The sequence below is a fragment of the Zonotrichia leucophrys genome, chromosome 5 (genome assembly GCF_028769735.1).
Source record: "Zonotrichia leucophrys gambelii isolate GWCS_2022_RI chromosome 5, RI_Zleu_2.0, whole genome shotgun sequence".
NCBI classification, from domain to species: Eukaryota; Metazoa; Chordata; class Aves; order Passeriformes; family Passerellidae; genus Zonotrichia; species Zonotrichia leucophrys.
In genome coordinates this window covers 47,706,142-47,733,488 of record NC_088175.1, presented here as the reverse complement: position 1 = coordinate 47,733,488, position 27,347 = coordinate 47,706,142, and the positions used below count along the sequence as shown (strand labels likewise).

Genomic DNA, 27,347 nt, shown 5'->3' with positions numbered 1-27,347 from the left:
TTGTTAAATTACCTTCTTTATGCAAGAGCTGATTCACCAGTCTGGGATCAATTCTGATAGTTTTAGCTACAGAGTGGCTGTGTTGAAATTGATTTCCAAATTTTTAAGGAAAAGAATGCTGTCTAGTGGCCAGCTGATCCTTTGGTTTGAAGGAAAAAGCATTCTGCCTGGGAGTGCTGCTGCTTCCCTTGTGTCTGGAAAAGCTGGAACAAGTTCCATGAAATCCATGAGCTACCAGCCACTGCTGGGAAGGAACAGGTCCTGTGCAGGCAGGTGACTCTGAACTCTGTGAGCTGTCCTTGCATTTGCTTGCAGGAAAAGTGCAGTGGTGATGAGGTGGTGGCTCTGATGCCTCATAGGAAAAGTGATCCTCATCTTCCTGGCATTGTTGCAGGGAGCTTTTGTGGTGAGGAAGCTGAGCTAGCCCAGGAGTTCAGTGCTTCCCAAAGGAATCAGTGCTCTGAACCAGAGCTGTTGCTCTAAAAGCCAGAGATTACTGATTCTGTTTGGAAATCTCTACATATGGAACTGAGAAATAGTAAGACACAGGAGGTTTTTCCTCATTCCAACTTTTATTTCATATAAATAATCCCTCTACATCAGATTTGTCAACTTTTCAGTTTTTTCTCTCACCATAAAGAAGAAACAGCTAAGCCACAGTTGTCTGAAAAATCACAACCCAGGCACCAAACAAAGTGCATTGAGCAAAGTGTTAATGAGCAGGAAAAAATACACTTAGAACAGGCACAAGCTGTCCAGTCCCATTCCCAGAGCCTGGATCAGACTCAGTCCTTCCTGGGCATCATTACCTGAAAAGTCACTTGGAAGAAAGGAAAAAAAGGAGGGAATGGAGGACCAGTGATGGTTTTTCCTTTCAGAATGGAGTCTAGGGCAGTAAGGTTTTTTTATCTCTTCAACACAGTCCTGGACCAGGGCAATGTAAAATTCCTGCCTGGCCATGTGTCCAACTGTTCCTGGGGCACAACAGCTCTTGAGCTGAGACTGTGTGTTCCATGGACCATGAGGCAAGCTGGCTCCTGGGAAATGCTGGTAATGACTCAGTCTGACTGGACCAAGAGCCAGGTCACAAACCTGATGTACAAAATAATAATGAATTAAAAAACTAAACAATTGCAAGCAGGTTTTTGAGCCAGTCAGATAAGGAAAATCAGCCTTTAACAGTGATGGAGATGCTCCAGGACCTGGAGCAGTTTTACAATCTTCTGTTTATCTGTTTTATCTGTTGGATAAGTCCAAATAAACCCAGTCTGGGCTTTGGTGGGGTGGAGATGTTTCTACTGATAAAACACAAAAGCTGCATGCTCTGTTTCTTGATAATACCTGGTGTGATGCCAGTAAAGTCTCCTGAATTTGGCACAAAGAGGAAATTCCCAGGCTTGTGCTTCATGATAGGTGTCACGGGTCTGAGTCACGTGGGAAAACAAATGCTTGTCTGTGCAAATATTAGTTTATTAAAGCAGCATAGAGTATTTCAGTCCACACGTGCCAACCTGATCTCCAGGGCAGTCTGCCAGCCTGGTCAGCCAACATCCTGCAGGATATTCCAGGCAGTCTCCACATATACCTGTCCCAGGGACGCTTACTCTGGCATCAAATTCTACAGCATCCTTGAAGTGAGGGTGATGCCCACTCTGCCCTGTCATTCAGAAGTCAGAAATTATGTTGTGTTATTCCTTGTGCCTTCTCCTTAACTGATAGCTGTATTCCAGCTGGGTCCTAGCTTGCTGTAACTGGAAAGCCAAGCAGCTAGAATTCCTACATGTTTGTGCTTGTAAAGCTCCTCCAGATCCTCCATTTGAAAGGTATCTTTAAGGCCAGGTCAGAAGGTCTGCAGAGCAGCTTAGAGAGGATTCCTGCTCTCTTAATGAAACACAAGGCTATGGAAGGCACAACCAGGAAAGTGAAAATGTTTAATACAAAGTCTTGGACCTCCAGCTCCAGTTTGGGTCCTGCTGCCAACTGCTTTGGGCAGTGTGGTGGGGGAGGAAGATTATTGTGCTGTCCCCCTCCTTGCCGTGCTGCAGGGATGCCCAGTTACGCTTGGGAAGGGGGCACGGAGTTTGCTGGGTTATGCACACACCTGGCACCCAAGCAGGCACCTTCCTTGGCACAAAGCACTGTCCTGATGTGCTCCTCAGCCTCTAAAAGGGGAGAACAGCTGGAGGCTCTTCAAGGAGGAGGTGCTGGCTTGATCTGTGCTTGTCAGAAGCGCTCCATCCATCCATCCATCCATCCATCCATCCTGCTCATGCCCCACAGCCCCTGCCACTACCGTACACCTTTGCCAACACTTCAACCACGTGCAAACCTCTAGTACAAGAGCTCTGAACACAACTTCTTCACCCACCTACTGAACTACACCCTAACACCTCACCCTTCTGCTTTGCCAGTCACCTCTTCCTGCTGTTCCAGTTGCTGGCACAGCCCCTGGCACGTGCCTCCAGCGTTTGGGGGAAAAAACAGCATGTGTGCCCAGAAACCCAAGCCATAAGTTTAAAACGAATTAGTCATTAAATAAAATAAAGTGCATCCAGTAGACATTTCCTTGTCTTGCCACGCAGCTGCAATATATGCCAAACAAATAGATAAGTGATGGTGTTTTCTCTGTAGGGTGGGAGTGTGTGCACCCTTCCCTGTCCTTTGACACACGGATAGGGAAGGGGGATGCCAGAACTGTGAGTGGGTGCTGATGGGGACCCCACGTTGTGAATGGTGCTAAAGGGCACTGCACAGGTGCTGAAGCTGATTTCATAGAAGGTACAAGAGTGAGGACAAGCTTGTGCTCCTCTTCTCCTCTACTGCCTCCAGCACGTTATCCTGTGAAACAAGAGCAGAGACAGCCGCAGGATTATCAGTCTCCAGGGAACTGCTGAGCTGTAAATTAAAATGTCTGCTGAGTTCCACCCTGCCCTTCCTGCACGGCTGGGGCTGCTTGGGAGGCACCACTGGGGCATAACCCAGATACCTGCTGCCAAATCAGAACAGGAGCAGTGGAGGCTCTGCAGCCCAGGGGACGAGCTGACTGTACCAGTTTGGATTAAACACTCTCAGTCCTCCTCTGGGATACATCAACTTTACTCTTTCCTTATATCTCAGGAACAGCAATCCTGATGTGTTCTTGTGTGTGCTGGTTCAGCACCTGGAGCACCAAGAGAAGAGGCTGATTTCAGGTAGGGCTTTGTGATCCTTCCTGGTGAACCTGGCCTGGGTGAGCAGCACTTGTGAACCCCAAAGGCAGAGGCTGAATCAGCTTTTCCTAATGAAAAACTATCCTGTGAGTGGAGCCTGCTGTCCTAGAGCTGGTCCTAGACCCAGACATGCTGAATTTAACTGGGAAAGGCAGAATTTTTATTCTTTTCTAGTTGCCAGCTTGGGTGCTGCTCAGAATTGCTGAGCTGGCATTTTCCTGCATCCATGTTTAAATCCATAGATCTGCCTTTTGCTGATGCAGATTTCAGCACCCAAAGCTCTCAAGAAAGGTCAGGGAGAGGGATATAAAAAAGAAGAGATTAAATCCTCCAAAGGCAGGAGAGGTCACAGGAAACTTGGCTTGCATAAAAAAGAAACTTCTCAAGGAATCATCTAAAGACACAGCCACATGTGTTTAATAAGGAACTGCACTGAAATCAGACCCGAGGTGCTGACACAACTGATGCTGTGTACAGCTGAGATGAGATTGTTGCTGGAGACTTAATTCCTTCTCCTGTCTGTGTGCAGCAGTGAGGGCTGGCTGTGTCCTGCTGCCCAGGGCTGCTCAGTGCTGTGGCAGCACACTGGGATTTAATGACACTGGGAAGGGCCAGAAGCAGACTGTCAGTCACACTTGGTGGTCCAGATATTGTAAAGTAATGTGGTTTATGAGTCTGAGCTGACTCCAGCACGAGTTCTTCTATTGTGGATCTATTTGATCACTGATGCTTTCAGAAGGCTCTGACTGTGTTTCAGTGCTGGGAGACAATTCCCTTTCCTGCTTTGCAGTACTATCCTTTTAATACAGACACCTTCCCATGCTTGAGTGAGTCTTTACAGCCAAGACACTGGTGGGCTTTAAAGTCATTACTTCGCATGGTAATTAGCCAGAGTGATTAGCCTTTCTCACATTTCCCACTGTATCCTCTTTCCCATACATAACTCCAGGGACAGTGGGAGATGGAGCAGCTGTGGGCTGGCTGTGAGCTGGGGCTCAGGGCAGCACTGCCACCTTGTGCTGCCTGGGCTCTGCCACCAGAGTGGGAATTGTGTGGTGGCAGAATTCCCTTTGTGTGTCAGTGTCACAGGAAAGGATTGCCACAGATCACTGCTGTCTGTCTCACACCTCCCAGCCTGGCTGGCTGGGCAATGTCACTGGGATGGCCTTCACAGCCAAGCCAACAGCAGGTCCTTGTGGGACCTACTGGTCAGGCCCATGTGATGGAGGGATGTGCAGAACTCCCTGAAGCTGCAGCTGAACACAGCTGATGAAGGTCTGGGTTAGCAGGAACAACTGTGGGATATGAGAGCAGCTCCATTCCTGGTGTTTGGAATGGCAGCAGCTCGCCCATCAGAGCCCTGAGTTATGTTTAGACGTGTTAAGCTGCAGTAAGTGGCCCTCAGGATTCAGCCATGGTGAGCTTCCAAGTGCTCTGGAAGCCACCTTGTCCTAATTTTCCCATATTTGTTCCTGGGCTTCTCCAATACATTGGTCCCTGTCCCAGCATTGTGTTCTGGCTTGGACGTTTCTTCCCCTTTGCTGATGTTCACTACCCACCTATCTACAGAGATCACAATTCCACTGCTTTCTGCCTTCATTTTCCTAGACTAAACAACATTCCCTCAACAGCTCTGGAGCCTTCCCTGTGTGTCCCGAGTCTCTTGCACCATTCTCACAGAGTCCCTGTGTTTTCCAATGTTAACACTGTCCTCCCACGTTGTGCCATGACTCCAGAGATATGGAGACAACTATGTCAAGTCCCACTCCCTGACTGCGTAAAGACCGAGCTCTCCACTTAGGTGGTACTCAGAGGTGCTCTGGGAATTTAAAATGCCCATGGCACGAGGATGGGCTCCAGAGGGTGGTGTGGGCTGCAGGAAGGACCAGGGAAGCCAATGCTATTCAAGGCAAGCCCTTGACCCTGCCAATCCTAGGCCAACTCCCCAGACATACCAGCAGATGGTACCTTCCTGTCTCCTGAACCTCAAGGAAGCTGGTTGTCCTTCGGCAGCTCCACAGCTGTTTTGGGAAGTGCTGGTTTCTGCTTGTGCTGTTTCCTGCACCAACCTTGGGCGCTGGTTTGCATCAGAGCCGACCTCTGCTGACCTCCTCGGTCCTGCAGCACTCAGGCCCTGCCTGCCCCACTCCTGTTTACGTCAGCCAGTGCTGCAAGGTCAGATCCCTGGAGCTGCTCTGGAAATCTACCCCCAGCTGCATTTTCTCTAAAGATGTTAAGATTAATTTTCTCAAGAGAATTCAGGGAAAAGCTTCTGTGGTTTTTGTGTATCGTTTACTTCTCTGGGACTTGTTGGACGTTCTCCAGGGATTCCAGTCCTGCACTTCGAGTAAATATTTATTCCTTGTTATTTGAAGCGAAGGATGAAAGCCCCACCACACTCTCTGCACAGCATCTCCCACTGATTTGAAGGTGCTGGAGATTTTTAGTGCCATAAATAGACATAGGGAGGGGGAGCTGTGAAACCCACGTGGTGGCTGCACAGGGCTGCACTTGTGCAGGAAGGGATGTGAGATCTGCATTTAATGTGAGTAGGACACGGGCCCCACGAGCCGGGCAGGGGGCCAGCACATCGTTATCACTGAGTACAGATGTTTCCAGCTGTTACACATACCTGCTGAGCTCTGAAGTGGACTCAGGGCCCTATTACCAAACCATGGGAATCTCCATCGCTGAGATGAAAATGGACTACTCTAATTTATCATTTCCTCTTAGTTGGTGTCTAATTAAAGTTATCCTGAGTGAGCAAAGCAGTCATTAATTCCTCCATCCTCTAATTTGGTGGGAATTTTGGGAGATTGGAGAGGCGTGGCTGGACAGTAATCTCCCACTATGTCCATCCAGGTGTTTCATAACATACTCCTATAAATGCTGTTGGAATTAATTTCCCTCACTTGAAGGAATTTTAGTTCAAACATAGAACCAGCTCCTGCTGGTTCCTGATGTTTTGTCTTTTTGAAATCACTATGACGCTTGCACTTCTCCCTGCCTTTTATATGGATTGGATTATAGGGAGAGTCTTTGTTAGCAGCTTAGCCACTTCATCCCTAAGCTCATTTGTACCTCTGGGAGGAATACTGAGCAACACCAGGGGACACATTGCTGTGTAGGGTCTGCAGAAAAGCTTCTGGAATCCGGGAAAGGCACTTGGTGGGGGGATCTGCCTGCCTGGCTCTGAGCAGCTCATTGCCTCCCGTGCCTACTTATGGAACAGAGCTGCTGCCTCTGTGCAGGAGAGAGGCACGAGTATCCTGAGAGCCACTCCCATGTTAGGCAAGCTGAACTGTGTTCTGGGAATACTCATCTCTGTTTAGTGTGAGGTTCTGCTCTGTGGGACATTGCCTGGAAAAAGCACACCTTGCAAAGAGCCCCTACCCTCTCTCCTTTCCCCTTCCTCCTCATTTCTACCTTAACTTTGTGCTTGTCATCCTTTGTTCCTTCTCCTGGCTTTGCATTTGCCTTTATGGAAGAAAAATTATTTGTTTGTGTAAAACCTGGAGCATTGCTCCATAACTGGCTCTGTTCTCCCTCCCTTCTGTTTGGTTTGTGGGCCTTTACACCAGGAATCATCTCACCCTGTGCATTTATACACTGCCCTGCACATCAGTGTTACCATGTGTAATTCAAAGTGTAGCACTCACAGACCTTCTACTGGAAGAGAATCCCACATACAATCAACCTTCTCTCGAGCTCTGCCCACGAGGTGGACCCCTGTGGCTCTGCAAGTGTTTTGGGGAAGGACCACACTGACCTCAAGTTGTGATCACCCCAGAGACAGAAATAAACTCATCCCACTGAGGTTATTCCTCCCATCCTTTCTAAGGTCATAGTTTCCCAGGAATAGATCAGTATGTGCCCTAACTAATGTGTGTCATCAACGAACTTCAGCAGCCCAGTTTTCTGTCTAAATTTTTGTCTGACTTTGCATTCCTTCCCCACCCACTGCAGGACAGGCCTTTGTGATCCACAGATTTAATTACCTTAAGAGATCCATAGCACTGCTAATGAACATTTCTAAACAGTTATCTGGTATGATGCCTTTGTACCTCAGAAAATGGAGTTGTGGCTCTGTACAATGGCTGAGAGCATTAATGCAATGACTCACCTTATGTCTCAGGCAAGCTGGGGCAATCTGCTAGTTGTGAGTGTCCCCACTGTCCTTGTCCTTGCAGTCCTCAGGCTGGTCCCCTTCCCCAGACTGGGATTTTGCCATGTCCTGCTCAGGCACAACAGCCTTGTCAGAGCTGGCTTTCTCTGGGGGCAAAGGCTCGTGTTGTTCAGTGCCTTCAGCATCTTCACTTCCTTTCAGTGCAAGTGCCTGTCCCTCAAGAACAGTGGTTTGGGTCACTTCTTCCCCTCCTTTGCTCACCAGCTGTCCTTGGTCTGCATCCAGCCTGTCTCCTGCTGCTGTGTCGAGCTTTCCTCCGTGGCTGCTGGAAGAGTTCTCAGAGGACTCCTGTTCCGAAGCTGGCTGCTTCTCCAACCCAGCTCCATCTACATTAGCTCCCACGGGCAGTGACAAGGTCTCCTCGCTGCCAGGCCTGGTGCCTTGCAGAGTGTTCTGTAGGCTGCTCTGTGAAGCACTGCTGTCAGTGCTCTCCTTCTCCTGGGAGACGTCAGCAGTGCCAGGCTTCCCATTGGCATCTTCCCCAACATTTTCCCTGCTTGGCTTGGGCCCTGACTCTGAGTCCCCAGCACTGGCCACAGACACCTCTGTGCTGCAGCCCCTCACTCCCCTCTGCTCCTCCTTCTGGCCATTCTGGGCAGGCTGGACCTTCCCACTTCGCAGCCGCTGGGAGGAGGAGGCCCCGTGATCCTGGAGGCTTGGCTGCTTCCCCTTTTCCTCCAGCTCAGCTGTGCAGTTCTCTTCCACCCCCTCGTCACCTCTGCTCTTCTGCCTGTCCATACCAAAGCTCCTCTGAGAAACAAAGGACATATGAAGTTTAGCTTATTAAAATACCAGTATATCGTATTTCTAGTCTGTGATGGTTCTGAAAACCTGAGAAAAAAGGATGTAAAAGGATGTAGGTGGAGAAGTGTTCAGGGACCAGAATAGGTGAGGTGGTTGTGCTGACAGAGGGTCAGGGTAAGCAGTAACCAGGCCATGTGAGGAGTGTTAGTGGTGAGTACAGTTACCCAAAACCAGCTCTATGCCAGCTCTGGAATAGAATAGAGATTCCTTGGTCCCTTGCCAACCTTTCTTACTGCTGAGATTATCCAATATTCCTGATAGTGCATGTGTTTGCAAATCTCAGCTGCCAGCCTGCAACTTAGGAACTCACCTGGCCATCAAGGTCATCCTTCACAAGAGACATGTCCTCGCCTTCTTTTGCATCCCATCTGTCAAGAAAAAGTAATCAGAATTTAGGCCTTGAAGTTCTTAAAAAGCCAGTGTCCCTTGCCTGACACCCAGACAGGGATTTCTTCCAGGGCCATGTATTCCTTGTCTGAGCCTCTTGTCCAGGCCTACCCAGAGACACTCATTTGAGATCACTAAATCTTAATGAACTGGTTGTTGTAATTCTGCTTGTAATGAGCACATGAACTTCAATTGCCAGAACAGACAGTTGAGTCAGACTAAGAAGACAGAATTTGCTTGTGCTGATGCCTGCCAGAGTGTGGGCCTGCTTGCCTGACAGCGCCCAAGTGCCCCAGGTCTCCACGACAGCAATCACAGAGGCAGATATTGAAGGCTAAAATTACTTTGAAGTAGCTTGGAAGTCAGAGAGACTATTTACAAGGGCCTGCAGTGACAGGACAAGGGCCAATGGCTTCCCACTGACACAGGGAAGTGTTAGGTGGCATATGCTTCCATGTGAGTGTGGTGAGGCCCTGGCAGAGGCTGCCTCTTCATAACTAGGCAGGGAGTGAGGCGTGGACGTGCACACCATGGCAGTGCTGCCAGCTCCTCACCTTCTGGCTCTGCCTGTCAGTCTGTCCTTCCCCTTGGCTCGGCTGCTCACAGCAGGCACTGCCTTCGGCCCAGGGTCGCTCACATTGACTCCATGATGTCCTCCACCTAGAAAACAAGTTAGAATGCCATGCAAAAGCAGGCAGAAACAGCTGATGGACCACTGAACAGGCCAACACCCTTGTAATCTTGGACAGGACCTCTGAGGTGGGAAGCCTTTGAAGCTGTGTGCATAATGCACATATATTTTCTAAAGTCATGAAGACAATAAAGAATTTAGGATGTTTCTTCTGTGTTTTTTTTTTTTAATTCCAAATTCCAATTCTAACTTTAAATCTTATTCCTTGGATACAGTCTTGTGCTGTTCTTGGAAAACTTCTCCCCTGCACACAGCTACGAGAGCAGCCATGTGGTATGTTCCAAAAGGCTCTCCAAATCTGCAAGTGTCTGGAGAGAACATTCTCCCTGAGGGATATCAGAGGTGCTGGCATTTAGTGGGGTGACATAACACAATTCTGTGGTTTACTCACCTCTCCCCTCCGCAGGAAAGGACCTGTGCTGGAATTTCCTTGCATTCCTTCCCCCTGCAAGGACACAACAGAGGAAGCACTAAAGTGAGTGAGGGTCTGTAATGGACAGGCAGAAAAAACCTGATGTTCAAATAGGGTGTCATGAGGGAAAGCTTTGTTTTGCCAGTCCATCTCCTGAGAAACAGGAATCAGGATGGACTCGTAAAGAAGCCAGCATGTGCCATAGGGATCAGAGATGATGTGCTCTGGAATAGGACTGCCTCTTAAACGAGTGTGTGGGAAAGGAGGCAGGGCTGCGCCTCCACACTGTGTTGTACCAGCTTCCAGAAGCCACTGCTCTCCCTGGGAAGGTCCAAAGCTCTAGCACCCAGCTGCTCAAATCCCATCCCCGAGCCCTCTGCCCAGCAGGGAGGGCTGAGCCCCCAGCTCAGAGGTGTTTGCCCAGGAAAGCAGAGCTTCACAGCTGACAGCCACGACAGCTGCTGTGGCACTGGGATGCGCACGATCAGCGTTCACTAGCGTCAGGACAGAGTCTAGGTGTCCCTTGCCAACCTTTCTTACTGCTGGGATTATCCAAGGCTGGCTCCCCATCCTTAACAAAGTCCTCTTCAAACCTGCAGGTTAAAAACAGGCATTGTCAGACCTGACCATCCTCCTCCAGTGTGCAAAGCGTGGGCAGGAGCCCTTGGCACGATGCAAGCTCCGGCCTTTGGCCTTCTGCACCTGCCCTCAGGCAAACCTGTGCAGGTTTCTCAGCAGCAGCTGAAGCAGCATGTGCTAACTGAGGCTATGAGGTAGTTCTACCCCAAAGAAGAACCTCTAAAACCTTTCATCAGTACCCATACGTATATATTGAATGTTATGAACCTCCTATAGATGTAGGGTGTACTACACTCTGTAGATATATAGATGTAGCTGTACTACACTCAAATGCAGCTTCCCAAGCTTCCAAATACAATCTGAAGTAGCTTCAGGATTTGTCATCTCAAATCAGACCATTTGGTTGGCTTCTAGCCCTGCTTGTTTTATATTATGGCTTTTCTCTTAAAAATGGATTGTTGGAAAAACAGTAGGGCTCAGGGCTGTCTTGACATTAACACTCAGCCCCCACTTCAGTCAATTCACCCCTAATTATTGGGGTCTCAGCGACTGAAAATTGATGTGTTTGATTCCATTCCTCAGCCAAAGGACTGTCCCACCTACCTGTCCTGTGCAAACTCTTCTATCACCAAACCTTTGTAACAGTCTCTAACTCCACACCCTACCAGAAGCTTTTCCTGCTACAGGAGCCAAGTCATCCTCCAAAGCTCTCTACCTGGTGTGACCCAGCTGAACCAGCACAGTCAGAGGGACAGTGATTAAGGCAGGGACGTGTCCGGCCCCATTCCCAGCTGTCCCACATTGCTGTTCTCAGCATTGTCCCTGTATGACACAGGTGGCCTTTTGAAGTGACCCCCTTGCCCTGCAGTGCCTGAACAGGCTCAGTTTGTGGAGTGGGGAGGATTTAGGCATGTTGGGTTCTCCTGTGCTTAAAAAGGACAAAGGAGTGGGGGCAGTTAGAGAACCTGTGGAGTAGCAATGCGAGTTTGTCCACCCAGGTTTCTGGAAGAGCACCTGTATGCTCCTGCCATTGGATTTGTTTGTGTGGAAATGGAAAAAATCCTCCAGATGCAGACTGAGCCTTGGTTCATGCTCCCCTCCCTCCTACAGTCCATATCCTGGTTGGACCAAAGGCAGGCAATCTTTGTCAGCACATGGTATCCCCTCTCAGGAGAGCTCAAATTAGGAAGAAAACATGAGAATCACTCTGATACCAGATCCCACTTATGGGCATGCTCTGGGGAGGAAGAAGCAGCAGTGTGGATTTGGTCAGGCACATGACAGCATGGGATTCATAAGTATCTGCACAAGCTCCCACCACTGGCTTTAGGCCTGCTGCAGGCAAAGCACCCTGGGACAGGGAAGGACCTACATGTGCTCCGACTTCTCCACATCCCAAGCCCGTCGCCACTCGCCCTTGGCATTCTTGTGACGTGCCAGGCGCTCCAGGTCAATCTGCTCTCGCTCCCTCTTCCAGCGCATGTACTCCGAGCGCTCCCGGCCACTCATGGGGAAACTCGGGTCTCCAGGGCTCTTCTGGACTGGCTTCCCACCATCCTAGTGGAGGGAAAAGAGCTTCTGGTTAATAAAACTGTCTGAAACAGGTGCACTCAGGGTGCTTTATACTGTCACCCCCACAAATACTCAGGAATATTTGAAAACAACTTTGGACAAGGTCAGCTCCTTTCTCTGAAGTGCTGTGTGCACATCAGGACTCTGCTTTACCCAAAGCCTAAATACACTGGGGCTTTTTGGCTCTACAGAAGGGAAACTGAGGCAGGAACCTTTGCTAAGGTTTACTTATGGCATAGAGTCAGTTCCTGGAGTGCTTACAACATCTCTCAACAGGGTCTGAATGATGAGTCCCCCAACCTGAAGGCTTTGGGATACATAAATTGAAGTTATGCCTGTGAAGTCCTTTAGAGTGAGAAGGCAGGGAAGGAAGCCAGCCTTGTGTGACCACCAGGCATCCATGGGAGCCCACAGTCACAGAGCTGCAGCCAACTCTGTGCTCAAGAGCAGTATTCCCAGAGCAAAGGGGCTCTTTACCTTCACTGCTGTCAGGCTCCTGGTTTATCACTCCTCATGACAGACTGGTTAAGGGCTGACACTGCTCAAAAATTTAAAGCTTAATGGAAAGACAATTCAGAGCTGATGGAGCATGTGGGGGGGAAGTAGCCCAGCTGTCAGGTTAATGGATGAGGTGGAAGCAGGAGCCGACAGGCTGTGGTGTGTTGTCAAGCAACAGTGTGTAGGGAATAGCTTAGTGCAGAGCTGAGTCCTGGGGTGCTAATTACCAGCAGATAATTCATCACCTCATACACGTGTCCTTCCATGCCAGCCACCCTCACACCTTCCCCAAAGAGGAATTAACTCCTCAGCCCTGCACTGCGGGTAAGAGAAGCAGCAGGAAGAAGGGACTGAAAGCCCTGTTACCAAGGTGACTCACCTGCGTGGGCCGGAGCTGGGGTGGCACCAATTGCTCCTGCATTCCTCAGCTGGCAGGAGCTGGGACCTAACACCCTGTCCCCAAGGAGGGAGAGATGAGGGGGTCCTGCCAGGATGGACCCTGATGCATCCATAAAGCCAAAAGCAAGGGAAGGACTGAGGCTGATGCCTGTGCTCCCTTTTGGGGAGGGGCAGAAATGGCTGGAGGCCTATGGAGCAGGAGGAGTCGGTCCCTCACCTCAATTACAGCGTCGCTGTGGTTAGCTGGACCACAGGCTATCGTGCTCCCCCTTCCTGCTCTGGGGGGCTCAGCTGGAATTAGTGTCTAAGAGCCCATCTGTGTCCTCCTAATGAATCACACTGAGGTGGGGTTATTCTATTTGTGCTCCATTAATTAAAGCATCTGCAGGCTCGAGGGAGCCAGCATGTCTCCAGGCTTTGCATTAAACAGTCAGTGGGAAGGCCTGTGCTTTAATTTACCTCCATCCTACTCAGCTCCTGCTGAAGTGAGGAGCTGTAGCTAATACAGCCTGAGCTTTTCAATCCACAAGAAATGGTTTTGAGAGAGGAAACAGCCAAAACTGTGCTGCCACAGAGGTGAGCATGTTACCCTTCCTAACATCCCTATGGCTGTGTGAAGGGCTTGAGCAGCCATGACAAGGTGTGGAGGCAGGTCCTTGTCACCTTCCCAGTGCTGCTTGCTCCAGGTGTGTCAGCTGCTCAGCAAAGTTTTGTATGATGAGAGTGATGAACAGCAGGAGCCACATCAGAGCACAAGGCTGCTTCACACAATTACAGGATGGTTTGGGTCTCAAGAGACCTCAAAGGTCATCTTCCTTTAGGATTATGGTGGGAAGGCACATTCTACTGGTTTCCTCTTCCAAGACAAAGATCCCCACAAAGGGACCTGGGTCCCACTCACCTTCCGGCTGTGCTCACTTTCTGGGCCTCTGTCACTCTCTGTTCTCCTCTTCTCTGCTGTTCTCCGCTCTTCTCCCTGCAAGAGAACGGACACAGGAATTATTTCAGGATTAAGCAAGGATTCCTCGCAGGGGAATCAGCACCTGAACCTATGCTGACCGGGACATGTAAGAACTTTTCAGAAAGGATCAGCAAAAGAGGAAGGATTTTTTCTAGGGCCCCAAATCAAACTGATGTAGAAAAAAAAGAAGTCAGAAAGTAAGGGGTGCATGAGAAAAGCATTCCCAGAGGTCGTTCCTTCTCCCAGGCTGGAAGCAAAGTGGTGTCCCACATGGTCCTGTTTCTTTCCAAGGCAGACCAAGTTTCAGGTACTTTTACAGATTTGGGCCATTTTAGAATTCCATGGTACAAGATCTGGATAGCTACAAACAGCAGCTGTCAGGTGCAGCTACAACCCAGCATGGTCAAACTAGGAGTGATTTCAGTCCCTGGCAAACATGGCATCCTTCTACCATGGTCCATCCCTGCTCCCATGGGGTTTACCCATGCTGCCACCAGACTGGAAAGCTCTGCTGTGGTTGATATTCCCCAGCCTGGCAGGAGGTGACAATCAGCCTCTGTTTCTTAGTGAGCTACGGGCACCAAACACGGGCCAAGCCAGGGGTTCTCTGTCCCCATACATGATGAATAATTGAGACAGAGCCATGTCAGAGGCCAGGGTGAGATTGCAGTGGGTCTTTACAAAGCAGTCTGCAGAGCATAAAGATCTTTTAGGAAAGGCTCCCTGCCTGGTTGGACAGCTACAGGGCTGGGGCTGTGCACGGCTGAGCTTGTCCTGCTGCCATTTTGCAGTGCCAAGCAGAACTGAAACACAAAGAGGAATGTGGCAGCACAAACTGCCAGCTCAGCCCTTCCAGAAAGCAGCAGCATGGTGAGGTCAAGCCCAGGCTGGAAACAGGACTTTTATTCCATGCATTCACCAGACACAGCTTTAGTTTTACAGGGAAAACTTGGGATATCAGTCTTGATACCTGCAGCTCTGCCCAGTCTCCTAAGGCAGCAAATGCTGCTGCAGCTTGTTCTCATGTATCCCATGGAATCATGCAGGGAATGAGCTGGGGACACATTTTTGGGGGATTGCCCACACATGCTAAGTCTGAGGCAGGTGGGAAGTGTGGCCATACAGTTCAGGGACTGTCACTGCACTTGGTGCATGACAGCTTCACTGGTCTGACTCGTAGCTCCAGTACAGATGGAGGTTTGTTCAAACAGATCCTTGGAAATAACAAGGAAAATTTTAGCTATATTGTCCTGGGATTTCTCTGCAAAGATTTGGGAAAAATACAGAGGGGTCTGTGCTCAGAGAAGCTGCCCCTCACCACATCCTGCCTGTTGCAAAAGGGGATATGGTGAAAGATGACACTGGGGATTTATTTAAAATGTTGCTGTGAAAACTTATATAACCAAAGATGCTCCCTCTGGACTCAAAACACCTGCTCAGGCAGCCCTGTTTGAAGAACCCTGTAGTGAGAGATTGAATGACTCTCTGCAGTCCCAAACTGAGCATTTACTGAGAGATCAAACAGCAGAAATCTGGAAACTTTGCTCTCCAGGGCCCTACATGCCAGTGGCTGTCCCACTTGGAATGGTCGCTCATCAGTGCCCACCACAAACCTGGGTCACAGAGACACTGCACAACCCTTCATCCTTTTACACCCTCACTGCAAGCCAGCTGCCTTTTGCCTCAGTCTGCTTCTATTTTTGCTTCTCAGAGGGCACTGTGGAAAATGGAGAAGACCACAAAAATGTAGTTCTTTTGTACCAGGACAGCGGGTCTGAGCTGTGCAGAGAACAGTCAGCTTGGCTCTTGCACTGGCTGAGGAGCAGAATTCCTGTTGTCTTGCTGTCCCAGAACTGCTCCTCCTGTTACCACACACCCAGGCCAAGAGGGAGCAAAACATGTTTTTCTTTTCCTTCTCCTCTCTGCCCCCAAAATTAAGAAAAATGACATGGACGTTATCATTCCTAGTGTAACTGTTCCTGCAGAGCAGGAGGAGGACACAAAAGCCTGAAGCAGTCAAGGAAGATTATGATTGTTTATCCTGAGGTTGCTGCCAAGATTTCTCAGTTTTTCAGTCCAGAATGGCCCAGGGTGGGGCCCAAGGTGGGGCAGAGCCTGCTCCAAACCAGCCCTGGGATCCCAAATGCCTTTTGCCACTGGGTCTTTCTGACTCCCTGGCACACATATTCCCAGCTAATGTCACTGTGCAGCGGTGACAGTACTGATGCCATTATCCAGCCAAGCACTGGTTGGTACTAACAGTTCTCCAGAAGCTTTGACAGGCTTCCATATCTCTGGGCTAGTTCAATGCCTTCTTTTTTTAAAAATAAGGACAATCAGATGAGTTAAACAAACCCTTTGGTACCCACCTCTCCAGGCACGTGTCAGCACCACAACTGGCATTTCTTCTTGAAGAAATGAGGAGATTTTTGTAGAAGCTTAAAGCCGTTTTTCTAGTGCTCAGATTCCCCACTGGGCAGGATTTTTGAAACTAGTACATGAGAGGATTTTTTTATAACTCTTTTGAAAAATCTGCCTCCTTAATTGTGCTGCCTGAAGGGAGCTAAAGACTTTTCAGCCACCCTCTCTGCCTATTTTTCCCTCCCATCTGCAATGTAAAAGCAAGTGTTTCTCCTGCCACAGGTTTGGTTCCTCTCCTCTGCAAGCACCAAGTCCGACTCCTCTGTGTTAGTCCCTGAAAGCAGCTTTTGTGTCTCTTGATTACAGTCATTTCTGATACACCATCCTGGGAAACTCTGTTAATAAAAGGACAATTTAAAAGCCCTGAAGCTCTATCAACTGCCCATTTAAAAGATGATTTGTAACCTGTTAATTAACCATTGTGCTCCACTGGTCCTGAGCTGCTGGCTCCCAGCTCTAATGTACTAATGAGCCTGAAACACTGCCAAAGCATGGAGTGGCTTTTTAGGGCTAAAAATGAAGGATTGTCTCCAGCCCTACATGCAGGAGAGCCCTGAGGCAGGTTTAGGGGCAGCCAGGCAGAGATGGGTCCCAGATGTGGCACTTCCAAGCCAGCAGCAGCACTGGAGGTCATGAAGCTGCAGCAGTAGAGCGATGGACTCTGCAAGGAGACAGGATAATTTGGTCCCTTCAGCCCTGTGGGCTAACACAGAGTGAAAGAGTCTTTCTGCTTATGGCACTGGAGCTGTCTCAGAAAAGGAGATCATGAAAGCATCTTTTTTCCCTTGCATTTCCTTTGGTAGCTCCTATCTCAGCTCTGCTGCAGTCTGGGACTGACAGCGTGGGGTTAGCCAGAAGCACCATGGGCAGCAAGAATGGGAGCAGGTTTCCTCTTTGGGGGATTTTTTTGTTTTGTTTTGTTAGTTTGGGCTTTTTTTCTTTATTGAATTTCATCAAGAATAAAAATAGAGAAAATGTGTGGTAATGAGGATACCCATCAAATACTTTAATTGGATAAATATGACACATGCACAGAGGAGGAAGCAAATTTGACAGGGGCCAGGCTACTGGAGGGGCAGTGATGGATGTGACTCTTTCTCCTAGGCCTTTGTGGGAACCCCAAAAGAGCAGGGAACCAGCTGGGGCACAAGGTAAAGAGGCCCAAAGGATGAACCATGCTGGGGTTAATGAGGGACTGAAAGTTAATCCTTGAATCAGGGGTCCCAGCTCAGGTCCTGACACACAGCTACCCAGCCACTGACACCCCGCCACACTCCCCAGCAGCTGATGGATTTGGGGATGAAAATGAAGTTTCTCTTTTAACAACTGATTAAAGGATAGAAAAGAAAAAGTGGCAAGAAAATGGTGGTTTCCATGGCAGAAGATTAGCAGGAGTGTGCCACTGGAACATGTGCTGCTCAACATGCTCATAAATGGTCTGGAAAAGGAGCTGAAGAGAGGGATGACAGTTTGCTGATGATACTAAATCATCCAGGGCAAAGAATGTAATTTGCCCGGAAAGAGCTGCGAAAGATCTCTTGACATTGAATGCCTGCATCATAAAATTACAGCTGAAATTCAATATCAGTAATAGAAAATAACTCACACAGAGAAAAATGTCCCTTCTTGTATACACACACACAGTAATGAGTCCTGAGCTATGATTAACAGTCAGGAATGAAATTTTGGTGTTACTGTGACTAGTTCTCTAAAAATGTTAGCTCAATTATTTAGGAAAAAAAAAAGCAAAGAAAATGCAAACTTGCTGGGAGAAGAATAGAGAACAAACCAGAACATTGTTATGTCACTGAGTACATCCTGGAGAGCCCGCAGCTGGAATACCATGTGCAGTTCTGGTCTGCCTGTACTGAAAGAATATGGTAAAAATAACAAAAGCACAAATGGGGACAATGAGAATGATCAGAAATAAAGAACAGTCCTCAGCAGACAAGTCTAAATAGGGACAATCTCTTAAGTTCCGTGAGATAGCTGAGGGAAGATGTGAAACAGGTCGATAAAATCATTTGTGCTTTGGGAAGTGCTGGGAATGATCTATTCACTGCTTCCCCTGATGCAGGAACAGCAAATGGAGCTGTCAGGGAACAAGGCTGAACAAGTCTGGGATTCCAAGCTTCCATGGTTCTATGGCTTTAGCCAGTGCAGCCTTAGGCCCACCCTCATATGTTCTGAATCCAGATGCTTTGAGGCCAGGATGAGCAAGGCATTGCCAAAACCACATACATGGATGCTCAGCCTCAAGTTTCATATTCCATAATAAAACCAGATAAAAAATGACCTTCCAGGGCCGTCCATACATTTAAGAGACCACAGGATCTAAAGCCAACATCCAGGCACTCTTCCTGCTGCTCTGTCCTAGTACAGCCCCAACCTTGATGATCTCAGAGACAAGTGTTTGAACAGGCTCAGCAGAGAGCAGAAGGAGACACTTGCCTGGCACATTACAGAAGTACATTTGACAAGCTTAAGGGCAGAAACAGCACAGTCAGGTCAATCCCATTACATCCAGGAATGCTGGTGATGATGTCTGTCATGGGGACTTTGGGGTTACCAGTGGCTCAATCAGGCAGCTCATTTGAGCTTTATGGCATTCAAAACACAGCTTGGTAGCCACAAGAAAGGAGCACCTGAACTCCTGGAGCCTAGATAAGCCCTGGGGAGGAGGAGAAGCTGAAGATGAGCGTGGGTAGTAGCAGCAAATGGTTGGCACTATTGCAGAGAGGGGCTGCAGATGTCTCCCAGCATTCCTGGGTGGTTGGTAGCTACACCAAGTGTGTTTTCCTACACAGTCTCTGACCCTGTTTGCTGCAGGCATTCTTTCTTATCTGTGAAAGCTTCCAAAGAGGAAAATAGCACATGCCTCTGTGTGTGTAAAGAGAAAGGTATTTGTAAAGAAGTATTTGAAATATGTTTCAAAGATTAACAAAGTTCAGCCAGTTCACTCAGCAGGTGATGGCCAGGCACAGCAGGATGTGGTTCAGAGGCAGATATAGCCCAGCTCTGTTAACGTTTAAGTGGTGCAGTGAGTCAGGAGGACACTGCTCCTGTCCCAGTCTGCTGTGTAGCTTCAAAGAAAAGCTGGTAAGAGACAAGGTGAGATTCATGCCCCATATCTAGCAGTGCTTTCATCAATCCTTCCAAAGCAGCATCTGTTGATGAACTCAGTGTGTTTAGGAGGCTTCTAGCTTTAGCTAGGATCACAGGGGAGGGAAAAGATCATGGCTTTCTTCTTTCACAGGGATGGAAAGCAGAAATAAGGAAATAAGCTGCACTATTAACATAGAGTGTCTCCCAACATCCTGTGGCTAGGCTCTCCTCATGCCAGCAGAAGTGGATGCCATGGATAGGTTCCAGGCCAGTCACTGGCACTGTACTTACCTTCTCCTTGTTGTCCATGGTGATGGCAATCTGCATCCTCCTTCCCCGTCGGAAAGCCACCAAATGGTCCATCTCCTCCTCGCTCAGGTCCGGCACTCGGCCCGGGCCAGGGAAGCTCTCGGCGCGCTTCTCGCTGACGATCCTCTTGCCCTGGAAGGCACAGGCTCAGTTAAGGACACCCCCATAGCCCTCCTAGGAGAGTGGCCATCCCAAACTGCAAAGGATTTTGGCCTGGCAGGACAGAAAATGAGCAGAACAGTCAGAACCCTTGGCTCATAAAGCTGCCACCCCACGGGAAGGGATCTGTGATATTACAGAGGTGTGTTTAGCTGAGCACAACACCAGCATGGCGGAATTTACCCTGCTTGGATAATCTGCAGCATGAACACTGAAAGATGGTTTTATTTTAAGCTTGTGTCTGTGTCTTAGAAACAAATGTGAGGTTGTCCCCTCCCCATACAACATGTCCCAATAAAATGTGAGGCTACCTTAGAGCATAAGCCTAGAAGGTGGAGGAGAAGGGGAAGAGTGGGGTTCATTCTCTTCAACCTTGTCCACATAGCAGTTACTCCCCTGAAGTGTATTAGCATTTGATAATTCATTGATTCATAGTCATTGTGTGTTTGTATTTCTGGAATTATTTATTCAGCAGTGGAATACTTAAGAAACCTGATATATAAGCTCCTTGAGCAAGGGCAGTTTACCCTTCTCAGATATTATTTACAGCTGTCTGTATTAGTGTCATGATTTCACTACATGGATTTACATCTGTTTCTTATTTTGTTAATGATCTTTGTTGCTGGCTGATGTCCTGCCAGTGCCCTCAGCCATCAATTCCACAAAATGAGCACATCTTTTGTACAAAAAGATACTAATTTTTTTCTCATTTAAAAGTATCATCTTTCAGGCCAGTCATGTGCCTTTTTATTTTTGCCTTACAAGGAAATGAGAGACTTAATAAGTCATATCCATCGTTATCTCTGATCTTTTTCTTTTCTCTTCATCCATATGAAGCCTGCTCAACTTCACCAGGGATGAAAGAACCTCAGCAGCTTCCCTCTCTAAAGGATGGTGCATTTTACTCTGTTTTCCACCCTGAGCTTTCACATTTACTGGAGTCTTGATTTAAAAGGTACTCAAAATCTCCAAGGAAACTTTAGTGAAACTTGGGAACTTTGTTGCTACAAAATTGTTTTTAAAAACAAAAAGCACACCCAGACCTCTGGTTTGTAGGGAAGACATGCAATCAGGGCCTTTGCCATGACATGTGATTCCAAGAAGCCTCACATTAACCTCATTTTCCCTCAGCTCTGCCAGGAGTGCAGATGTTAGTGAGGAGAGAGCCTTCCTGTTCACAGCCTCCATCAGCATGACCTTTTTTACGGCTTCTCAGTCATCAGGCTTCCTAGCACATGGTAAATGTTTTAGGAGACACTGGAGTATTTCCAGCAGCAGAACCTCAGTCTCTTGTTTATTCATCTTTCACATTTGTGTGATTTTGCTGTTTCAGCAGAGATAGTTCTTGAGTCAGCCTGATGCAGGGGAGAGGAGTGGTCTGGCTCTGCCTGTCCTGTCAGCCCCAGATAAACAGACATGGTGGGAACCTTGTTACATATTCCCTTGGGGATTTCTAGCTCTGCTTTTGGATTCAGTAATTCTAGGCAGTATTGCTGAGGTGAGAGCCTGAACTGGAGACTGGCCTGGCTCTGCCCTACCCAGAGCACTTGTGTGAGGTGTTTGGCATTCTACTTAACATAATTTTTTTATTAGGAAAGTAAGCCCAGAGATGGTTTAGAAGGCAACAGCAAGCTATTAATCCACAAGTTGTACATCAAGCATTTATTCATCTTAAGTCAACAGCTGTTCCCTAGAGCTCTTCAGTGTTTAGGTGTTGATGGCTCATCCTTTAGACATGTAACAGGGTCACAGATACCTCTTGCCAGGGAGGTCTGGCACTGGGAGGATATTTGAAGGTGACTTCATCACTTGCTGTCTGAGAAAGTCTCTCATGAGACCCAACACAAAGAACCTTGTGCCCAAACACCTTGAGCACAACAGAAGCCTCAAGAGAACATCACTGGATTACAGGGAGGTGACACCATCCCTGGGCTACTGGATGTTAAAAGGCATGGTGTGAAGGCTGGTGTGCTGACAAAGTTTTTAACCCTGCATTTATTGAGCAGATGGCAAGGAAGACTCAAAGGAAATACAGGAAACAGCTATTTAACATAGATGTGGCAGCTAGACACATCCAGGCTGCGAGACCACCAGATTTTCTGTGTAATACCCTTTGCTCTCCCTCCCTTTACCACTCTTTCCCTCCTTTCTTCCCTCCCTCCCTCCCCATTTTGCTTCTGGCTAAGCTGCCTCGCCTGAAGGCACATTCTGCTCAATGTGTCTGCTGACATGTGTCTTCTTCCCTTGTTTCCTATTTTAACAGTCTGGGTGATCTCTCAGCCTGCTTGTCCACATTGGGAAATCCTGGTCCTTGGTGCCCCAGCTCCCAGAGTGAGAGATGTCATATGAGGAGAGCACCCATGCAGAGCCAAGAGGGACAGAGAGCAGGTCTACAGCCACAGCGCCTGGCAGAGCCAGCTCCTCCCCTCCACAGGGCTTGTCCTGGGTCATTCCCGCCTGACAGAGATCTGGGACTCTGGCACCAGCTCTTTAGCTTAGTCAGAACTACACTACTCCCCATACAGAGTCACTGTAAGGTGAGATGTGCCCATCTCATGCCTGAGGCATGCCCCAGATTGCAGAGGCAGTGTTAAAAATACTCATCCGGGGCATGCCAGGAAAAAGAACTGGGGAACAAAGGAAACTCCTGGACTTATGTCCATTTTGTGAAGCTTTCCAGCTGGCTTTCCTTTGGGGCATCTTGCTTGACTATGATTTAGGTTATTGATGATTGGGTGTGAGTGGTTTCCTGCACAGCCGAGGATCTCTGGTGCTGGGACCTTGCAGTGGTCACAGGAAGGATGGTGGTGCCTCATTCAGTCACACCAGCGTCGCCAAGCAAGCCCCTCTTTCCAGGCAGAGCAATACAGTTTAACACCAGACTGGCCCAGGAGGGCAACAAATTGACTGATCCCTTAGAAAGGGAACTGGTTCCACCTGGCTGGGTGGAGGGTGTTGCTGAGGGGGCTAGCAAAGCCTGAGGGCTGATTCCTGGGAATCAAATATAGAGAGGGAAGCATGTGGTAGCTCTGAGGTTGTGCTGAATAACTGTGAAATGAGAGGAAACAAGCAGCAAGGAACTGTTCCCTTTGGATGTGACACGCTGGACAGAAAGCTCAAGTGAGAGGCAGAACAGAAGCTCCTTTGTAAGGCAAGAGGCTGCAGTGTGAGAGCAATCCTCTTCCCTACTCACCTTTGCTTTGTTGTCCATGGTAACAGCCAGCTGCACCCTCTTCCCCATCCTGAATGTGAACATATGATCTGCTTCCTCCTCCTCCTCCTCTTCCTCACTGCCAATGCCAAACCCAGGGCTTGTAGGACAGGGGTTTCCCCTTTTCTCACTCACCACCCTTTTGTCCTGGAAAATGAACCACTTCCATTAGCAAATCCAGAGCCTTGACTCAGGGATGTGATTCCCTTCCCCAAACACACCTGCACACAAGCGGGAAGGCAGCTACAGAACAGCCCTTGCCCCCAGGAAGTTCTCTGTGCCCAGCACACTGCTGTGACATTCCTGGGGAACAAGGGGCTTGTTGTCTGCTCAGCAGCAAAACCCACAAAGACAGCAGGGCTGAAAAATCCTTTGCACTTACAAATCTGACATTTCAGACTAAAATGCCAGAGTTATGGGAAAGAAATGCCATCCTCATCTCTTTCTGCAGCACACTGAGTTAGCTTGGGAAAGCCCAAGTCCTGCTGAAGGTGGCCTTGGAAGCCAAGTGGATGGCTGAGGGTGGTGCTCACCATCGAGAGGCCTGGGCTATCTTGTCCATAGTGTTCAGTCTGGGTAATTGCATCTTTCAGGTCCTGTATGAGAGAAAAATGTGTGCAGCAGCACCCCAAGAGAGGCAAGGGCCGTGGCCAGGGTGGGAGGAGTGCAATGCACTGGCCTGGATCCAACAACCCGGAGTGCTGAAAGCAGGGTGGGCTGGCTCAGCAGGCTCTGCATGAGCTCTGGCAGAAAAGTTCACCAAGGGGTTAAGGCAGGACTGGCTTCCCAAGCCCCATGCTGCCAGGATGGGTGGACAGAGCTTATCAGATTTGATCCAATTAGGAAGGAAACCTGGGACTCACAGTCTCTGGCCCAGGGCCACTTGCTTTGCTCACTCCCAGAGCCTAAGGAGACCATAAGTTTTCCCAGCCTATGGCATTCTCAGAGGCACTCCTGATGCCTCCAGTGACACACACACATACACCTGATATACTCTGCCTACATATTTGCAGTGATGCTGACACCTGGGACCTATTGAGGGCCAAGTGTGCCTGTTCACACACCCAGTCATCTCCCAGTTATCTCTTTGTGCATGGGTAGAGGTGCCTGGGCATGGCTGGAAACATATGTGCAGCACCTAAAATCACTCTGATCACACATCTCTGCAGAACTCACACACACTTTTCAGGGCTTAGGATGTATTTCCTGTGCTCAAAGAACTTTGTTGTGGATGGTCTCTCTCAGAAATGCCATTTTGCAGGAGCAGGACTGGAGTGAGAGCTGGCCCATGGTGAAGGAGAGGCATCACTTACGTTGTGAGCTTTGGTGATGGTAATAGTGAGTCCATCCTGCTTGGGCCTCCTGGAGGTAACAGCCATTCCCTCCTGTTCCGCTCGCTTTTTGTCCTCTTCTATTTCCTGAAACACAGATAGCCCTTATCACAAGCCTGTACCTGGATGTTGTTCATTTTCCTGTTTAATTCTGCTAAATGGACCCACCTCCACCTCTAAGAGGGAGTGGACCAACTTGTGTCCCAGTTATGGGATGCAGACAGAGGAAGGTGGCAGTGGGTGAGGAGATGCTGCAGCAGTGAGGCAAGTGTCAGTATCTGTTCTCTGAAGCAATTCAAGAATTGTAGTTAAAGGCTAAGGTAAAGCCTAAGCTAAAGGCAGAGCTCTACCCACCTGCTCTGAGTGTTTCCAATACAAACATGCTATCTAAGTAACACGGTCATTCTGACTGTGCTGACAATCTTCTTTACACTGTGAGTTGAGGACCCCAGATCAGAGCTGGGGAAGGTAAGGACTTGCAGACTCACCTGGTACCTTCGTATCAGTGCTTCGTTTTTTTTCCGCAAAGCCAAGATTTTCTTATCAAGTTCAACATCTTTCTGCTCTTTCTTCCTTAACACAGCATCATCCACAGCAGCATCCTGGAAACACAAGGAGCAAAGCTCTTCTCAGTCATTTTACCAACAGGATGAAACCTGCTCCTTCTGTCTGGACAAGGTGGGAAGTGAAAGAGTCTTTCCCATCACTTCTCCCTGACTTTTCCTGACAGAATTCACCTTTCCTTTTCTTACAATTTTTGCTCAGCAATGAGGTAGTTTGAGCAAAGCGCTGCTGCCCCACTTTGATGGCTGTCAGTGGGCTCCAGAGTTAACACCCTGCTTATCTGCATGCAGTACATGACCCTCGCCTTCACGTGTTCTCAGACACCTTGTCAGACATCAGTGAGGGAAAGGCAGCAGAACCTGCTCATGACACAGACCGCACCTCCTGCACCAGCCCATCCCCACTGGCATCCCTTCTGAGGGGTATCTGATCCTACAGCCCCTGCCAAGGGCTGCTTCACCAGGACACAGGGACACGGGCACACATCTGCGTCCCAGTGGGACGACAAGAACATTTAAACTGCCTCCACACATTCTTCTGCTGGACAATGGGATTTTGTCAAGATCTGTGGGAAACAAATGGCTTTTCCACTGCCATTCATCATCGGATATGCGACAGGTGAGCAGATTGCCTTTGTGGGCGGATACAGTTCCATGGGCATTTTGCAAGGCTGATTAAAGCCAAATTCGGTGTTTACCTGAACAGAAGCTGTTCTGGGAGCACTAAATTGGCAGGTTCACTGTTTACTGAGCTCTGGGGTGTTGGCTGCTGAGGGTGGGATCAAAGTGGTGCATGCCCTCAAACACACCCCTTTCATCTTCAGATTCTTTTGAAGGAGAACTGGCAGAGCTGCCGGCTTGAGAAAAAATTTAAAATTCCTGCAGAGGTCTTATTCATGCTCTTCTCTTTTTAAGGCAAAAAAATGGAAAAGGCCTGTCAGGCTGTCCTCCCTCTGCCCATTTGTCAGCATTTTGTCTGCACTGCAAGACGGCTGGTATTGGGGGGGAGGGAGTCTTTCCATTTCCAGCTGGAAACAAGTCACTGGAAGGAAAGTTTGCTGGTGTTCAGCACTTCTCCTTCCCTTTATTAACGAAGCCATTATGGTGTTTCTCTGTGCACAACCTGTTTCAGCAAATGCTGGGAAGCTGTGGGCGGGAGGGGTCGCTCACCCGCACACCCGGGCCCCGCGGCCGAAGCGCCGGGCAGCGTGTGGAGCCCACGCTCAGCTCCCAGGGGCTCACCCATTGTACACTTCAGCCCAGTCAGCGTTTGCTCGTCAGCTGCCGCTCCGAGCCAGCCGATAACAGGGGGCCGGGCCCTGTCCTCCCTTTCTGGAACGAACCGCCGCTCCAGCCCGTGCTGGAGCTGATGCTCAGGATGGAAAGTGTGGCTCCACCGTGCCCTCCCCAGAGTAAAGCTCTTCCGGGGAGCCAAGGTGCCCGTATGTCACCGCGACAGAGAGTTATAAATGGTTTTGGCAGAACAAACGTGCGATGGCTTTGAATCAGCAATCAGCTGAACCCAAAGCCTCCGCGAGAGCAGGGCATAGCCACGGAACGAGAGGCCTCATTCTATTGCAAATTAAAATGTCACAAAAGGAGAAAATTGAAAGCTATCGGCTTTAGGCTTCAGTTAAATGACGACATCCCGTTGTGTGACAGCCCCTCTCCTAAATGGCACACACACTGGCTACGCAGCTCCTTGGGGGCTGGAAGGACACCTCGCTCCTGACTGTCTCTGCGTGCAGTGTTTTCCCATACACTTCTACGATCGCCTGCTTCCACAGCCAGACCTCGGAGACAGCAGGGTTGGGAAAGTGTGAATGGCGGGGAAGGGGGGGAGGGAAAGGGGACAGGAGCGGCCCGTACTAACGTTCTTCTGCGTAAGCAAATGTATCCGCTCTTTTTAAGAAATATCCTCTTCCTTGACAGCTGCAGCTGAAGCCCTCACCAGCACAGGCACCATCCAGCACTGCCTGCGTTTCTGTTTGTTATCTGCCTCCCGGGAGACACTTTATTCTGAGCCAGCCACCACAACCTGCCCCGGCGAGGGATGTAAACCCCAGCACCCAAAATGCGCTCCCCCCAGCACCCCTCCCGCGGTGCGGTACGGCTTGTTTGCTCCCCGTGCCTGCTGGCAGCCAGGCGAGGCAAGAAAACAAAGCGACAGCCGCCGAAAGGCCACCCTGAAGGAAGCGAGTGCAAGTCCTTGCGTGGCCTTTTGGGGTGAGGGACCCCAGCGCCCCCGCCCCTCCCGGGCCCCGCGCGGGCAGCACTCACAGCTCGGTGCATGTTGGACATCGGCGGCGGAGCCCGGCGGATTCCAGAGCAGAGCTAAAAGAGGAGAGCCATCAGACGGCCTTTCTCAGCACTGGTTGCACAGCATACAAGATCATGTTTTGATTACAAAAGCCTCGTCTGGGCTCCCAGCCAAGAGCACTGGCTGCCTAATATACCAAGCACAGACAGGGTTTGGAGTGCCTGTGTCCTCCTCTCCAATCTCACTCTCTTTTTAAAAGAAACACTCCCCCTTTTCCCCCCTCCTGACTC

General features: G+C 49.1%; 1 protein-coding gene across 2 annotated transcripts; it reads right to left on the bottom strand.

Moving 5' to 3' along the window:
* Nucleotides 1-564: 564 nt before the first annotated feature.
* CCDC9B (coiled-coil domain containing 9B) lies at nt 565-27,347 on the bottom strand. Of its 2 annotated transcripts, XM_064715206.1 has the most exons (14): nt 27,078-27,347; nt 24,723-24,836; nt 24,217-24,321; nt 23,437-23,499; nt 22,886-23,050; nt 19,516-19,665; nt 13,639-13,713; nt 11,641-11,825; nt 10,221-10,282; nt 9,669-9,722; nt 9,141-9,246; nt 8,510-8,567; nt 7,333-8,145; nt 565-2,838 (listed from the first exon to the last, which is right to left on the bottom strand). In XM_064715206.1, the coding sequence occupies exons 1-13, from the start codon at nt 27,096-27,098 to the stop codon at nt 7,363-7,365; spliced, it is 1,941 nt and encodes a 646-aa protein (XP_064571276.1). In that variant the 5' UTR covers nt 27,099-27,347; the 3' UTR covers nt 565-2,838; nt 7,333-7,362. The 2 variants fall into 2 exon arrangements, with proteins under 2 accessions (XP_064571276.1, XP_064571277.1); XM_064715207.1 differs by lacking the exon at nt 23,437-23,499 and having other exon boundaries at nt 27,078-27,343.